This window comes from Dama dama, chromosome 20 (genome assembly GCF_033118175.1).
Source record: "Dama dama isolate Ldn47 chromosome 20, ASM3311817v1, whole genome shotgun sequence".
Taxonomy (NCBI): Eukaryota; Metazoa; Chordata; class Mammalia; order Artiodactyla; family Cervidae; genus Dama; species Dama dama.
The window spans coordinates 8,668,989-8,686,222 of record NC_083700.1 but is presented as its reverse complement, the minus strand read 5'-3'; the positions used below and the strand labels follow the sequence as shown (position 1 = coordinate 8,686,222).

At 44.2% G+C, this 17,234-nt stretch overlaps 1 protein-coding gene across 7 annotated transcripts in view; it reads left to right on the top strand.

The window, feature by feature from the left end:
• Nucleotides 1-17,234, top strand: part of C20H1orf226 (chromosome 20 C1orf226 homolog) — a 344,401-nt gene that overhangs the window by 280,497 nt on the left and 46,670 nt on the right. For all 7 annotated transcript variants that reach the window (XM_061120245.1, XM_061120244.1, XM_061120246.1 and 4 more), the window contains 2 exons: nt 1,194-1,302; nt 13,354-13,495. In XM_061120245.1, coding sequence (XP_060976228.1) covers nt 1,194-1,302; nt 13,354-13,495 — 251 coding nt within the window. The remainder of the gene's footprint in view (nt 1-1,193; nt 1,303-13,353; nt 13,496-17,234) is intronic.

Genomic DNA, 17,234 nt, shown 5'->3' with positions numbered 1-17,234 from the left:
CCTGATATACCCCCGAGGCTCCCCTCCCCTGCCCACATTAACAGCTCTCAGACTGGCATTTCTGGTGGTACCCCGGCCTAGGTCTCTCTGAGAGTCAGCACTTAGGGCCTTGCTTTTGATTCTCCCTTTGCCACCCCTGCCTCCCACCCACGGCAGCTGGACAGATTCTTGCGTCTAAAGCATCAGGCAGGCAGGCTGCTGCTCCGTAACCTCTGATGGCTTCTCGTCTCACTTGGAGTGAGACAGCCGCTGCCCTTCAGGGCCTCCTGTGCCCTGGCCTTGGGCTGTTTCCCTGACCCTGTCTCTGACCACCCTCCCTCGACTTGAGCTTCGCTGACCTTCGGGCCACCCCTTGGACTCTGAGAGAGCCTTAGCAATACCAGTGGGCTTTGAAACTTGCTGGCCCTCTTCCTGCCCTGCTTCTGCCCACGTAGTGCTGTGACGGACACTGTCCCATGAGGTCTCTGCCTCTCTGCGTGGCCTTCCTGCTGGCCTGCCTGTCTAAAATAGCAGCCCCATGCCCTGTCCCTTCTTTGTCATTTCTTCATGGCACTCATTTTCTATTTGTTTATTGATATCTCCTGCCTGCGAGCTCCATGAATTCGGGGGCTTTTTTCTGTCCTGTTACTGGCTGCTGGGACGGTGCCTGGCCCACAGTATGCACTCTGCGGGGGGTTGGCTGACTGATGGAATGAATACATGGATGCCCCGGGCCTGATGGAGAGGGATGGAAAGTGAAGGAGCTATCACCAAGGGGCCTAGATAATGAAACAGTGTCTTAGTCTCTCCTCTGTGGTTAGCATTGCTGGTTCCCTAAGTCTTCTCATCTGGAGGTATTAGGAAACCTCCCCACGTTTCCCTGGGTTAGAAGCAGACTTACTGCTCTGATAAGGATGGAGATGATTTTTTCCCATAACCTGCAAGTGACCAGTAAAGATGTACTGCCCAGTGCTCGCGTGGGGTTCATGTACGACCCCTGTCCACCCTTCAGCCTCTGGCGGTCACTCACAGGAATGTCAGTGTTTGTACAGCTTGTGGAAAGTACCTCGTGCATTGTGACTTTCATTGGAAGGAGGCTTTCTCTAAGAACTTGATTAAAGCTCTGTCTGCAGGGCGTCTCAAACAGAGGTTTTCTTGTTGGAGATTTGAACCTGAGCCATTTTCAGTGCATTTTTCTGTTGTTCTCCCTACAGAATCTTCTACGTCTCTCATGATTCCCAAGACTTGAAGATCTTCAGCTATATCGCCCGAGATGGTGCCAGCAATGTCTTCAGGTGTAACGTCTTTAAGTCCAAGAAGAAGGTAAAGGGGCCGTCACTGGTCATCTCTTCCTCTGATGGAATCAGGGCATTCCCAACAGTGACCCGTCTCCCTGTTGATGGAGAGACAAGATTTGGAGGTGGCTATTTGAATGCAAGATACAGGGCACCTCTCTCACTAGCCAGTCATGGCTTGTGTATAATGAAATTCTCTTTTAGTTTCATTTGAACTTGGTGCTTAGTTGTATGCAAATAACTGGAGAGATCTCAGCCACTGGAAAAGTGCTCTGGAACACGGCAGGCAGACAGCACCAGGAGTGATGCCCATGTTGGTGTGTGGTAGGAAAGAAGGTTGCCACTCACTGAAGTGACCCTTCACCGTAATTCTGTATTCTGATCAGTGACCTCCAAATATGACATGGTGGGATCTAGTTAGACTTTGTGATGTTGGTTGTCCTGGATGGTTATTTTGGTACAGTAGCCTCGATGCTTGAGTAAATGCAACTTTTGCAGTTCTGTAGAGACAGCGTTCCTCTCTATCATGCCTCCAGGAGTCTAATGCACAAAACTGGGGTTTGGAAACATGGGCTGTAACCCCTCTTCTCTCCTGGACCCCTGAATGATGTTATGAGGGTCAGTAGCCCCCTTAGGTCTCAGCTTCCTTCTCTGTAAAATAAGGAGGGGCGTCAAAACCAGCATTTCCTGAAATGCATCCTGTAAAACATTTACCATCCAAAAAATATAATATGTTAACATTTAACATATTAAAACTATTTAATTTAAATGTGCTAGAAAGTCCTAAGTTAGAGAAATCCCTTTAGGTTTAACCCAGCATTTCTCAAACTGAATTGGCCATGAAATCATATTTTTTCCATGTATATGTGTTAATGTCCTGGGAATGACTTTTCTGTAGAAGAGAATTGCAAACTACTATTTGTGTCTGTAAGGTCCCTGACAGGTAAAGGTGGAATGGTAAGATTCTTACCGCTCTTGACACAAACCAGTGACCCTGACTTTCTAGAGGACTACTTCTGAATTCTCTCCTGCTTGTCCCTTCTCTGATGCTGTGTGACATCTTAATGCATCTTTTGTCCTAAGACATCTTTAGTAGATTGGTGGGAGCTGTGCCAAGTGGGGATAATAAGAATAAAACGTGACAGGGTCGGGATTTACTGTAATATTATGTATGTCCCGTCTCCCGCCCTGGCTCCACAGAGAGAATTATACTTTGCTGATTTAGCCTCTTCCTCTAAGGAGATGTGTGCCCTTACCCACCTACTCTCAGGCTTTTTAATGCAAACTGTGGAATTGAAGGGAAAGAGCCAGAACGGGAAAGGTAGAAGGAAGAATGGGCAGGTTGCCAGATTTCACTTTAGGTAATAGTACAGTTGAGAAGGGGAAAAAAATGAAAGTAGGTTATGAAAGAACTGATAGGAAGAGGAGGAAGTGTTGCCGGAAGGGGGACCCCTTCCAGGGCCCAAAACTGGGCTCTGGTCTAACGCTCGGAAATGAATTGTCCAAGGAGAGGCATGTGCTGACAAAACAAGAGATTTTATTGGGAAAGGGCACCCGGGTGGAGAGCAGGAGGGTAAGGGAACCCAGGAGAACTGCTCTGTCAGATGGCTTGCTGTCTCGGGTTTTATGGTGATGGGATTAGTTTCCGGGTTGTCCTTAGCCAATCATTCTGACTCAGAGTCCTTCCTGGTGGTGCAGGCCTTGTTCAGCCAAGATGGACACCAGAAAGAAGGATTCTGGGAGGTGGTCGGACAGGTGGTGTCTCCTTTTGACCTTTCCCGAACTACTCTTCTGGTTGGTGGAGGCTTATTAGTTTCGTGTTCCTTACCAGGACCTCCTGTTGTAAAACAACGCATGCAAATGGTTACTATGGTGCCTGGCCAGGGTGGGTGGTTTCAATCAGCGTGCTTCCCCTAACAGAAGGAGAAGGACAAAAAGAAAAGCCAGAGGGACTGGAGATGAGAATTTAGGGGTTGGGAGAGGGAAAAGCACTTGTGTGGTTTTGAGGTATAGTGGATCTCGGAAGGAAGGAAAGGAAATGCAGAGTGTTCCTAAGACTTATGAACTGGATCGTCTGCAGTGCTCTTCAACAGAAGCAAAGACTAGGATTCCCTTTCACTCATTTTGAGTGCTCCACCGTACGTTTAGTTGTGTCCAGAGGCTGGACTGTGCGAATCTGGGACTTTATTAAAGTTACAAATAGCATATTTTAATTTACAGAGTGCTTTAATGTTTAATCTTACTATATCCTTCCAAAAGCCCACGTGAAGAAGTTAAGATGGCAATTTTCATGGGATAAGTAAATTGAAAGGTTAAATGACTTGCCCAAGGTCCCATGAATAGGCACTGGCTGGCTAGGATCAGGGAGACATGCAGAACAAGAGGATTTTGAGCAGGAACTCCAGGTAAAGGAGATTGTTGTCTTTGCTTTGCTGTCTCATCTGGTACAGAAGCACAGGCACAGTGGGATCGTCCAGTCCTTCTGCCAAAACCCGAGTCTGAGAACAATGCCCCTTGGAACTGTGATCTTGAAGAGAAGCACAGAATGAAGTTCTTATTACCCAGTGACAAAGGAGTAGTCATCTGGTTCCCCATCACACCAGTTTTGTCCATGTCTCAGCGCCAGTGCCGATCTCTGGCGCTCTTATTTTCTCTGTCCCTTTTGCCCTCACCTGCTGAGACTGTAACTCTTCTGAGCTGGTTCTCAGGCCCTTTGTTGGCCTGTAGCCACATGGCTGAAGGAATTGTTTACAGACAGCCTGGGCTGTGAGCCCCATTGCTGCTGAACTATAGGTGGAAGGGCTGGTTTCCATGCCAGGAAAGAAAAGTGAATTAATTGTTCAGCAAAGGAAACAGAGTTGGGGAGGAGTGGGACCACGTCTGCAAGGTTTTGCAAGCTTATCCTGGTTAGTCTCCAGATCTGGTGATCTACTTTCTTATAAAGCACTTCTGGTTTGGAGAGATAATAGTTAGCTTGGGGAAGGAGTTTTAATTGGCAAATGGTAAGAATACTTAAGGGGTGAGGGGGAAAGGACTAAATGCCCTGAGTAAGTGTGTCTAATAGGGATGTTTCTGGTTGTTGTGGGTCAGTAGGGAGGTCTCTTGACTATAGCTCAGCAGTAAAGAATGAATTCCTGCAATGCAGGAGCCACAGGAGATGTGGGTTCAATCCCTGTGTCGGGAAGATCCCTTGGAGGAGGGCCTGGCAACCCACTCCATTGTTCTTGCCTGGAAAATCCCGTGGACAGAGGAGCCTGACAGGCTACAGTCCTTGAGGTTGCAAAGAGTCAGACATGACTAAAGCGACTGAGCACACATGTGGAGGGCTCTTGACTGGAAGCCAGGGGACCTGGGTGTCCTCCAGGGCCTTCATGTTGATCATAGTGTAGAGAAAACGTCCATGAGCTCCTTGCTTTGTTAAGGCTTGGTTATTGCTCTTCACGTCATGTCATGTCCCCAGTGTGTCGTCATGGCATTTCCCATGATGGGCTTCTCATGTGGGTCATCCATCCCTTATAGTTCACCATGGGAGACGTAATTGTCTCTTCTGTAATTAATAATACGGATCAGATTCTCAAATTTCCTGGTAGAGGACCTTCCTGCACCTGGCTGCCAGCACCGTGGTTATTCTATACCTATGGATCTTCTTTTAGTTACCCATGTAGCCAATGTGGTTCTCGTCTTTGGGACTTTAATCTTGAGCTGATTTTTTTCAGTTGGGCCTTCATTAGATAGCAGAATATTGTAGGGAGATAATATACTATCAGTTATTCATCTATCACTCTATATTATCCATCCTTATATCCATCTTTAATAAAGTCAAATAATGTCCAGTCAGTTGAGTTACTTGCTATGTGCTTGTGACTATTCTAGACTCTTCATTTAAATTATCTTACTTTATTCCTTCAGGAGCCCTGTGAGCTGTAGGTCCTATGATGCTCTTCATTTTACGCATGAGAAAATGGAGGCTTAAGGGATGTAACTCATAATAAGTGGTGCAGAGGCTTCCCTCATGGTCCAGTGGTTGGAACTCTGAGTTCCAACTGCATGAGGCTCAGGTTTAATCTTGGTTGGGGAACTAAGATCCCACATGTAGCACACCCCGCCCCCCCACCAAAATAAAAAGTGGTAGAGTTAGAACTATATCTAGAAAGTCTGACTCTGGAGCTTACCTCCTTCACCACTGCGTTTTATTATCTTCATCAGGAAATTGCATGACTGAGAAGTACCCTATTTCTCCAAGGTCTACTTGTAAATGAATTCTACTGTAATTGTTACGGGAGTATGAAGAGCTCCTTAACTCTGAATGGTCCAAGTCATTTTGACACAGATTTTCCTTTTTTTCTCTTAATATCATTGTATGATTAATCCTGACTCCATTTTATAGTGGGAGAAAGAGAGGGCCCAGGAAAGTAAATACCACTGGTCACACAGTGAGTCAGCAATGCCCCTGAGATAAGAACCTAGCTTCCTGCTTCCTAGTCCAAGCTTTGGCCACTTGACTCTGTTACATGAAATTCATAAAACATATGTGAGCCTCTCTGCGTCTGAGTTTCTCCAGCTACCAAATAAGATGAAAGGCATCCCAGGAATGCTGATCTGTGGGTGCGGAGTGAGGTGTGACCTTCAGGAAACAAATTCCGTGTGACTAGGAGGGATCACCAGGATTGTAGTGGGGAGATCCCAGCACTGTTCAGACCAGCGCCAGAAGGGAAGGGTTGGAAGAGAGTCTTTTCCTTGCCCGGAGTGTTAGTGACACTTCCTAGCGACACGGCTTTCACATTTCCCTCCCTCGGGGATGTAATAACAGTATTCGTTTGCAAGGCCTTTTGCCTCCTGCGAAGCCTCTGTGTGTTCTCTTGACCCCTCCTGTGTAGTGGATGTCACACTCCTGTCATATGCTCCCAGCCCCAGGTGGATGTGGCTGTCTGCCCTGATTAAGTCTGACTGTACTTATTAGCGCATCCGTGCATGAAGTGCTGGTGATTAACAAGAGCCACAGGGATCTCCCCATTATCTTCATGGGTAGCTCCTTGAAACTGTTCTGCTTGCAATCATGGCTCAACTGGTTTGGGTTAGGAGAAATCATTTCTTCCTCTAATACTGCCACCATCAGGTTAGGGGCCACAGCACAAAAGGTTAGCTGTCCTTAAGGGCTTGCCCTGGATTTTGCATGATGATGTCAGTCATGTGCTAAAGAATGAGTACTTTTCCGGACAAGTTCAAGTTAGGGAGGAGAGATAGGTCCTAAATTTAGCGGAGGAGGCTCTTTTTTATATTTTAAATGTTGGTGTGGGGTTGAGTTGAGAAGTCAAAATACAGAAATCGTAAGTCTCAGAATTCATGTAGTGCAAAACTCTTTGTTTATGGAGAGGAAGTCGGTACCTGGAAAAGTAAATTAACTCACCTGGGGTCATCTGGGTGGTTACTGACAGTACTGAGGTTGTAACTCGGCCTTTTCTCTATGCTGCTGTGGTTCATGGGCTAGCAGAGGATAAGGAAAAACCCAGAAGTCCATTGGAAATTATAAGGTCCACTATCTCCTGTCAATGTTGAAAGTGTAAACCTACTTTGAAACTAAGCTTTCTCCGTAGTATCAGTATTCTGGTGTCCAAGGCATTGCCTTGATCAAATTATATGATCAAGGCCATTAAAGAACCTGTTAGACAGAAACCTAACCCATTTCTCGGTTCAGAGCCTGAGTTTGTTGGATCTCCCTCTACGTACAATTTCAGATGTATTTTCTTGCTTCAGCATTGCAGATTCTACAGATTGAAATCACGTGATAGATATAAGCTTAAATCTTTTACTAAGGTTCAAAAAGCACATTAAAGAAACATGAACTTCTGTTCTATTTTTGCTGAGATTCTGTGGTGTTGAGGTCAGGAGAAGGGCACTGTACTTTCTTGCTGTGATAAATGAAAAGAATTATAAACCTGTGAGTTATTCTAGAACTGACTTACTGAAGTTTCTGAAGTTTGAAGTTTCTTAGAATTCAGAAGCACTTGGCAGATAAATCTCAAGTTCTCAGAAGAAACAGTGGCAGGGGAAGGAGATGTAAACTGGAGTAGAGAGCTGGTAGACTAAGAAAGATGCCTACTTGTAAGAAGTGTGCCCCAGTCTTCTCTTCTTTCCCTGTCATCGTCATCATCATCATATACACCTTGCATTTTGAGCTTCTTCTATTCCCTTTGGGCTTCCCAGGTGGTACTATTGGTAAAGAACCTGCCTGCCAATGCAGGAGACATAAGAGACATGAGTTTGATCCCTGGGTTGGGAAGATCCCCTGGAGAAGGAAATGGCAACCCACTCCAATATTGTTGCCTGGAGAATCCCATGGACAGAGGAACCTGGCAGGCTATAGTCCGTGGGGTTGCACAGAGTTGAACGCAACTGAAGTGACTTAGCACACACTAGTCACTTTCCTTACTTATCTGATGACTCCTTTAGTTATCTCCATGAATTGTGAAGTAGAGAGGACTTTTTCCAGGACAGTGAAATTCAAAACACTGCCACAGTTATTTATTAAATCAGCTGTAGAATAAGACTAACAGTAATTACCATTCTTTACATATATGCTGCACTCAAAAGATTCCCCAGATTTACAGGACCAACCAACAACAAGATGGCTTAAAATGAAAACAGAAAATAAAATCATGAATGACTGTTATTTTCCTGTGGGCCAGTAAAATGCAAAAATCAACTTTCTGATTTCTGTCTTTCTGAAGGTACCATTGCAGGCTCTTGTCTGCTTTTGAGTAGATAGTCCACTCTCACTGAGAATATAGTCTTATTAATATTTTCATGAGTTTTGCTGCAGTTCATCAGATATTGATGCTGACTACCAATACAGTTGGTACCCACATTAAGCATACAGAAGAGACTAGCTATTTCTTGCACCTTGACTTCTGTGTTGGACTGAGGTTGGAGGGAGGAGAAAGAGGGTTTTGTCGATATGATTAAATAGATGATTTAAAGAAGCGTTTCTGGTGCCATTTGGGGAAGTGGTGTAAAGGTCTAAGACAGCTTCTTACCCAGTCCTCTCCTTACAAAATTGCCTGTAATTGGCACCCCCATGGGCTTCCATGCATTCCATCTGCAGCCTAGAACCTCTCTGAGGTTAGGTGTGCCTTCTCGGCTTTGAAAACATCAAAGCAGTTACATCCGTTCTAATCTTGACAGCTGAAAGTCCACAGATACTTCAGAGCTGCTAACACAAAACTGGCTTTTGAACAGGAAGATTTGATCCATGTGGCCAAGTACTTTCAGTGGCTTATGTAACACTGAACTGGGTTTGTACAGAAATAATACAGTATAATGATGCTTTTTTTTTTTTTTTTCTTCAACCTAGCAAATTCCAGAGAATGGTCATATCCTAGAGCTGAAAAAGGCTGCCTTCCCAGTATGCTGGTTATTGGCTCTGCTTCATCCCTGGCTGCCCTCACGTCTCTAAAACCCCAGTGTGCTTTCCCAAAGGTCATGAAGCGTGAGCACTTGCCTCCTGGTGACCTGTGCGGGCCGTTGGAAGGGGTTTTCCTGAAACCTTCTCCCTCTTGAGTTAGACCTGGTCTATAAACTATACATCCCAGCATATGTGATTCCTACATTACAAAGTGCAGGCAGATCTCTGTCATTGCTTAGAAGGCTAGAAGGTCCAGTCACCACATGGGGTAGGCCTGGCAGGCGGGCACCAGCGTGGCCATGCACGAGCAGATGGTACCAGTGATGGGAGCTCCTACCAGCTGTGGGCTGGCCCTCCTAACCACCTCCAAATGATGTTCCCCCAACAAGGTTCTTAAAGAGAATCTTCTGAAAGTAGACTTTTCACTAGTGAAGGAAGAGGAGCCTAAAAGGTCAAGGGGCATCTGAACTCACCTAGTAGTTAGGAGAGAATTGGGAGTCATCCAGCCTCTTCTAACTGCTAGAGTGGTGAGTGGGAAGGGCAGTCTCTTACATGTATGTAATCATCCTGTGAAGCAGATAGGGTAGCTTCATTACGTATTCAAATGCAGAGAACTCTTCATAAAACATGGCACTGTGTCCTTTTACTGTGAATGGAAATACAGCCTTCACATTAAAGAGGAGTAAAGGATAAATCAAAACGTTACTCAGCCCTGAATGTGCCAATCCGGAACTCTTACTCAATGATTTCCTTGCAGCAGAAACCATCACTGCAGCTCAGACCAAAGATGGTTTGGCCCAGTTCTTCTCTGTTGCTATGGGGACAGAGAAATGATGACTTTAGCCCTTTTGATGCTAACTTACCTATGTTAAGAGTCAGTTCCCTTCATGTCTTCATGCTTCTGTTATTGATAAAGTAAGCCCAGCCTTTTCTGAACTACTGTTTGTTTTCTGTCTTATTTCCCCTTTGGTGCAATGAATTCCATATTCAGAATAAAACATTTCTTGAGCACTTGGTATATGCCAAGCACTGTGGGAGGTGCTTTCACATATGTTAGCCATATCTTTATTCCTCTATGAGGTAAAGGAGAGAATATAAACATCAGTGATTCACTTTTTGTTGAAGTTTACAGAGGTGTTTTGTACTGCAAATGTGAGGAAGGGAGGCTAGGAAGGAAATGGGAGGTGGCGAGTCATTTCGTTAGAAATGTTAATAGGGAAATCGGGACCAGTGAACTGTTTTAAGTCTGCATTTCCCACTTTTTCCAGGGAATCAGATAGAGGCGAGGGCCAGTTGCTTATCATGGTAAATGTACTAAAAAGTGAAAATGAGACATGGAATATTAAATATTAATATGAATATTAAGCATTAAGACCAGCCACTTTCTTACAGCCATGGGCTTGTAAATAGTTGGCTGAGACAGATGGGTGTGTGTCAGATGTTTGTCCCTGATGAAGGTGAGAGAATAGGAATTGGAGCCAGGGTCCAGTTTCTGCAGATGCTCAGTCCTGAGTGAATCTCATCATCTCTTGTCAGCTTGATGCATGAGAAATGCAGGTCCTCTGAAAAGTCATTTCCAACCAACTACATCCTCTTACTTATATTGGTGTGTTTCCTTCCAAAGACACGTTTAGAAATCCTGTCCCTTCTCTGGTTTATCCCTTAGACTCAAGGACACTTGTTTGAGGACCCTTCCATTTTTAATGTCATCTTAAGAGTTAGTTAAGGAATGTGTCTGTGACTTACAGATTTGGTGGAATTTGTAACATGTCCTCCTTAGGAGAACCTGAGATTTTAGAGCAACAGATGTAGTAGTAAATTTGGAACTTTCCATATGGCAACCCACTCCAATATTCTTGCCTGGAAAATTCCATGGACAGAGGAGCCTGGCGGGCTATTGTTCATGGGGTCACGAAGAGTCAGACAGGACTGAGCGATTGAGGACACATATGTTTTTAAGAGGGAAACTGGGTCCCTACTCTGATAATGATACAGTTGGGAAAAGACTAATTCAGCCTTTGCAGGTACTTATGCACTATGATTTATATGGGTTAATTTATGTAAAATAAGGAAGTAATGGAATTAAATACATAATCTCTACATATCATTTAGACTTACGGTATTTTATTTCTAAACTTCCCCAAATTTGTCCTTTTCTGTCTCTTGTAAAGATGCTTAAGAGAGCAATACTTCTGAAGGTCAGAAGAAGGGGAAGGGGCAAGGCTGTGTGTCATGGACCCTGGCTGTCCTTGGTAGGCAGGTTACAGCCTCTCTAAGGTTTGGTAAACTGGGAATGGGCATTGCTGTAAAAGATGAACCACAGGCAGGCAGTCTGCTCTTACTCTCTTAAAGAGAATAAGCAACACCAGATCTAAGGCCTGGGGGGAGAACTCTTTTGAGTAGAGCAGACTCTTCTCCATTTTCATCTGAGGATTGAGCTTCCTGGCTCAGCCTCCTCATCAGAGCACAGCTTGATTGCCGAAGGAGATGTGAAAGCTGTGGGGCACTTGGTCTGGATTGGTTAGGGACTGTGCCCTCTAAATCACACAATTTTATATATTTGAGAAATGAGAAAGATGGAGGCTTCTTGTTTAAGACCAGGGCCTGCTGCTCCTCAGCTTCCGGTGCAGAAGGAGTTGTCTCTCAGATAGCACAAACCCGAGGTGGGAGAAGGGGGCCTCAGCCCGACCTTTGGAAAACAGGGAAGTTAAGCGTGGACATACAGACAGAGGCCCTGACCCGCTGCTGGGTGATGGGGGTCCCACAGAAGTCACGCCTTTCTTCCTGCCTCACTGGAAGTGATCATCATCCAGACATGTCAGGATGTTCCAGGTAAGAGATAAGTTAAGAACATCCCTAGAGTGCGCATTGTGGGCTCAAAAGAGGTTTGGGCTCTAAGACAGCCACTTCTAGGAAGCAGTTTGGGAAACATCAGAAAGAGAAGTTGCCTGAGATCTGAAGTAGGCCTGTGATGGTGACTGGCTAAGATACCTTTTCATGGACATGACTGCTCCGACCGCACATGAAAAGAGGAGACACAGAAGTAATGGAAGGCTTGAGAAAATAGTAAGGGTAGCTGTCTGGGGACTTGCACCTAGCAGAGAGTGAATTAGAGCAGCAGTTCCACACACGGGGTCTAAGGCTCTTAGGGGTTCCTGGGCATAGTAATGGAGAAATATGAGCTAACTTCAATATTATGAAAAGCATAAATGAATCACCCATTTACCCTCAACAAGGCCTTACAGGCTATCAAAACAATGGACTTTGCTTTTGTCTATAATTGAATTGGTTTGCTGATGAGAAGCTCTGCTTGACTGCCGATGTTACTTTGTTTTGTGTTTCTTCCCAACGTGATGGGTGAACTGATGGTGTCAGTAGGTAGTCACAACTGACGTGAAGTCAGATTATCCAAGATGTGATTAATCTTTGACTCAAGGCATAGAGGGACAGCCACAGTTAAATACTCCACAGTCTGTGGTGGCAGAATGGTTGGGGACCACTTTTGTAAAAGGAGCAGTGACCTTCAGTTTCCCATCCTGAGTTCTTACACCATGCACATTGAACTCATTCTTGGTCTTTGAAGGAAAGTGAAAGCAGAACAATTACCAATTATAATTAGTTGTCTACTTTGGAGACCATGTCCTGAAAATCTTGCGTGTGGTTGTTCCTCATAGCCTGTATGGGCCACTTGAGACTCCTTTCAGGAATAGGCTCTTCTGTCCTGTCTCTTGCTGTCCTGAAGCTCCAGTAACTTTGGCCATCTGATGCAAAGAGCTGACTCAATGGAAAAGACCCTGATGATGGGAAAGATTGAAGGCAGGAAGAGTAGGGGGTGACAGAAGATGAGATGGTTGGATGGCATCACCGACTCAATGGACGTGAGTTTAAGCAAACTCTGGGAGATGATGCAGGACAGGGAAGCCTGGAGTGCAGCAGTCCATGGGGTCGCAGAGAGTCGGACATGACTTGGCAACTAGACAGCAACCACCACCTGCTGTCCTAGCTAAGTAGTGGAATACCAAGAGCTAGGGTTAAGCACAATGCTTGGGCAGTTAGAGGAAGAGGTTAAATAGCAAGAAAAAGAAAGAATGAAAAGAAAAGAAAGAAAGAAAGTAGCAAAGGAATGGGCCCAGTGAGCCATGTCTTTAGAGCAAGGCTGGGAAGCTCACCTCGGATATGGTTGGCTGCCAGTGATGTTCCAAGGGATCTGGACTCTGGTCCTCAGCTGGTTCTGCTGTTTAGACCGTGGCTTCTCAATCCTGTATCTTCACAGCCCTTGGTCTGCAGGAACACCAGAGAAACCCACCATTTCTAGCAGGAAAAAGAAAATGATAGCTGAGTTACTCTTAGTGTGATGAACCGATGAAACATTTGATCATGGTTGCCAAAAGAATTCTGAACCATATCAACCACTGTTGTCAAACTTGGGAGGTAGAATTGGGCTAAGTCCAGGATTGGAATCTTTGCTGTCTGTCCATTCAGTTGACTGATTGTTTCCAAACTCTGGTGACAGTTTCTGTTTTCTGGAGTACTTGAGGGACGGGAAAATGTTTTTGCGTACTTCTTTGTGAGTCTGTCTGCATGCCTTGTCCATATCCTCTCCCACCTCGGCCCTTCTTGTGTCCTTGTAGAGGGTCTCCGCATCCTTCATTCTCTTCTTTCCTTTGTCCTTCCCAGAGCCAAGCCATGCGAATCGTCCGGACGGTGGGGCAGGCCTTCGAGGTCTGCCACAAGCTGAGCTTGCAGCACACGCAGCAGAATGCCGACGGCCAGGAGGACGGGGAGAGTGAGAGGAACAGCAGCAGCTCAGGAGGCCCAGGTAGGCACGGCCGCTGCCGTGGACGCGGACGGACAGGCAGGCAGACACAGTGTGGGCGGCGGGTCGTCCCCCAAGCCCAGAGCAACCACTCCACCTGAAACACATTTGCTCTGTTTCTCTCTAGATTCTAAATTTTCTTTAAAGAATGTGTGTTACTTTTATAACAGAAAATTAAAGATGTTTAAACTATCAAAGAAGCATTTAAACTGGATATCAGGAAACACATTTTAATGGCAGAGCTGCTTGTAGTACCAAATCAGACCCCGAAGAAAATTTTCATACAAAATCACCTTCATAAAACAAATAAGATAATTTTCATTTATCTAAGTTTTTTTTCCCCTATTTCTAAATTCTGTAGTTCTGTAAACCCTCAGGGTAGACGTTATTCTAGTATCTCCAGTCTCCGCATCTCATTAAAAGTCAGGAACAAGATCAAGCTGTCCTTTATCATCTCTCTAACACTAAATGTGGGAGCAAGAAGTATAAGTATTAGGCAAAAAGTTAATATTGTTTATATTTTTATGTGGGAAGCCCATGAAAATAAACTGAAAGCTATTAGAAATAAGAGAATTTAGAGGTAAGGTCCAGTAAATACATGTAGATAGCTGTGGTTTCCTGTTCCAGCATCAACCAATTGGAAGTCATAGTGGAAGAAAATATCCACTGAAATAACTTTTTTTATCTTTAAAAACTATTTTTATCTTTAAAAACTTTTTTATCTTTAAAAAAGATTAAGTGCCTGAATAATCATAATAAAATATATATGTTTATATGAAGAAAATCAAATAGTTGGAAAACTTTTTTTATCTTTAAAAAAGATAAAATGCCTGAATAATCATCATAAAATATATATGTTTATATGAAGAAGATCAAATAGTTGGAAAGTTCTTGGTTGGGAAATCTCAGCATCATACAGATGTTAATTCTCCTTATGTTAATCTATAAATTTAACATTACAATACAAATTTTTATCAGCAAAGTAGGCACCTTGGTAAAAACTATAGGCTACAGATAAAAAGAGTGCTCAGAGGAAAATCAAAGGTCTAATTATTTATAGTGATAGATGATCAATCATGAAAATCAAATGAATTAAACATTCAATTCAAGAAGTTAGAACATGGCAAAAAAAGTCTCCCATTGCAAAAGGCAGTTTTGCTAAGTGATGAGGGGTAGAGATTTTCAGCTTCCATTCAAGTTGCACTGGTCACTAGCTGTGTGGTTCTGGGCAAGTTCCATAACCTCTCTGTGCCTCGGTTTCCTCTTCTGGAAAAAGTAGGAATAGCAGTAGTACCTTCCTCAGAGAGTGACTGTGCTGATTGGATAAGCAGATATACTTAAAATGCCAAATCTGGTACTTGGCACATGGTAAACACCGAATACATGTGATCTATTATTATTTTTAAAAATGGGAAAAATCTAGAATAGGATAAATCCCAGAAAAGATGAGTGATGACAGAGGAGTGACTTTCCAGTCACTCCTGGAAAGTATGTTTCTTCCACAAAAACATACTGTAACGCTGTAAAACTGTGCTGATGCATTAGTAAGTGTCTGAGAGGATTGGAATAGAAAGCCCAGAGATAAACACAGACACACATGTTGACATAGTGTGTGGTAAAGGTAGAAACCCTATGGAGAAAAATATGGAAATCATTAAATTTAAAATTTCACATGCTCTGACCCCCAAATCACCCTCAAATTCTCTTCTAAGAATTCCTCTTAAGGGTACACCCATACATATGTAAAATGATGCATACATAAAGTTATAAAAATTGGAACTAGCAAGAGGGGATTTTATAATAATTTGTGGTTACAAGTAATGGAGTATTGCAGAACCTCTAAAAAGGATGAATTGGTTCTCTGTGAACTGATAAAAAATCATCTCCAAGATATTTTGCTGAGTTTTTAAAAAACAAAAAACAAGGTGTAGAACTGTGAATTGGTAGCATTCCAATTATATTGTATAAAAATATATACATGTAAATATGTGCTTTCATATATGCCCACTATGCATAGAACATCTCCAGAATTAGTAGCTGTGGTTCATTCTGGAAAAAGGAACTAAGTGTCTATACTGGGAGGAAGATTTTACTTTTCATTATTGCAGACCTATAGCTGGCCACATTGCTCAGAGAACAAGAACTGATCTGCTCACTTCTGAACTGGAGGATTTGCCCTCGGAGCTGCTAGCAGGAGTAGATTGATGCCTTTACATTATTAACTCTTCAATGCCCTGCTCCCTTGGTGGTGGAGAATCATGGCTACACCTCAAAGGCTTTTGAACCCACAATACAACTGGCAGCCAGGATGCACATATACAAAGATATTCTAACCGAAAAGTAAAGGGCATTGTCTCTGGTGAAGCCACTTATTCCTTGAGTGAAAGAGGCTGGACACAGAGAAGTTATCTAGAGGTTGAGTATTTGAACTTTGTTCTTATCACACAACTGTCTGAGGAGCTTGAGCTAGCCTCTAAGTACCTAATCAGAACCGACTTCTCAGCCCTTTGCTAAAGAGGGCAGGATGGTGTGGTTTGGCCTTTTGAAGAGAAAAGCGTTTCATATGGACTACTCAGAGCTAGGTTGTCTTCCCCTCCTGCTGTGGGAGCTACTTTTTCCTTCCCCCTCCAGACCCTGCAGGGCTCTTTTGGGTGGGGGTAGGTTGATATGATTTCCTGTGATACCAGGAAGGAGTCTCTTTGGGGAGTGAATAGAGGTTCCACCAGGGACCCCTTCCTATCATTTTTTCTTTCTCATCTTCCCCCTACTCCTCCCCCAGCACCTCCCTCCCATTTTCAGTACTATTCCAACTGTCAGCGTTTGCTGCATTTACCTCCAGGCAGCCATTCTAGTCATTCTTCACTGTCCTGTCTTCTGGGAAGGCTGCCTTCCAGCTCCCACTGTCCCATTCCCTTTCCTGCCCCTTCCCAAAAATTTAAACAGGTCTTCCCTCTAGGTTTCTATGTTCTTTTCACCCTTGGCTGGTGCTGCTGCCATCAGCATTTAGCCCACTGTCTACCAGCTACACAGTGCCATCGATCTTCAGTAGAGGACAAGCTCTCGGGTGGGGGGGGCGGGGAAAGGACTATTCCTCACCCAATAAATACTTGTTGAGTAAAATGATGGCCGTGGTCAGTGATTGTGGCAAAGGATGTGTCTCATCTTAGTCATTGTCAGCAGCATTTATTCAGTGTTTACTCTGCGCCAAAATGAATATGAAGATTGAGTAGAAATTTCAGCAGGGAGTGGCTTCTTAACAGTCTGCTTGATGAAGAAGAAGGATGACCTTGAATGGCAGGAGTAGGCAGTGTGTTTTTATGTGTGTGTGTTTGTGTGTATTCAGTCAGTCATGTCCAACTCTTTGCAACGCTATGGACTATAGCCCACCAGGCTCCTCTGTCCATGACATTTTCCCAGAAAGAATTCTGGAGTGGGTTGACATTTTCTCCTTCAAGGAATCTTCCTCACCCAGGGATCGAACCTGCATCTCCTGTATTGGCAGAGGGGTTCTTTACCACTGAGCCACCTGGGAAGTCTGGGAGTAGGTGGAATTGAGGTCATATGGCCTAGAGGGGGCGACTAGAGGGCTGGAGAGAGTGCTGAAGGTGATGAGTGACGGTGCTTGAGGCTGCAGGTAGAGACCAGCGTGGTAACACTCTTCTGGCTGTGACAGCATTGAGCTGTCTCAGCATTGAGATATTGGGCCCATCAGCTACATGTCCCTCTCCATTTATAACCTTTT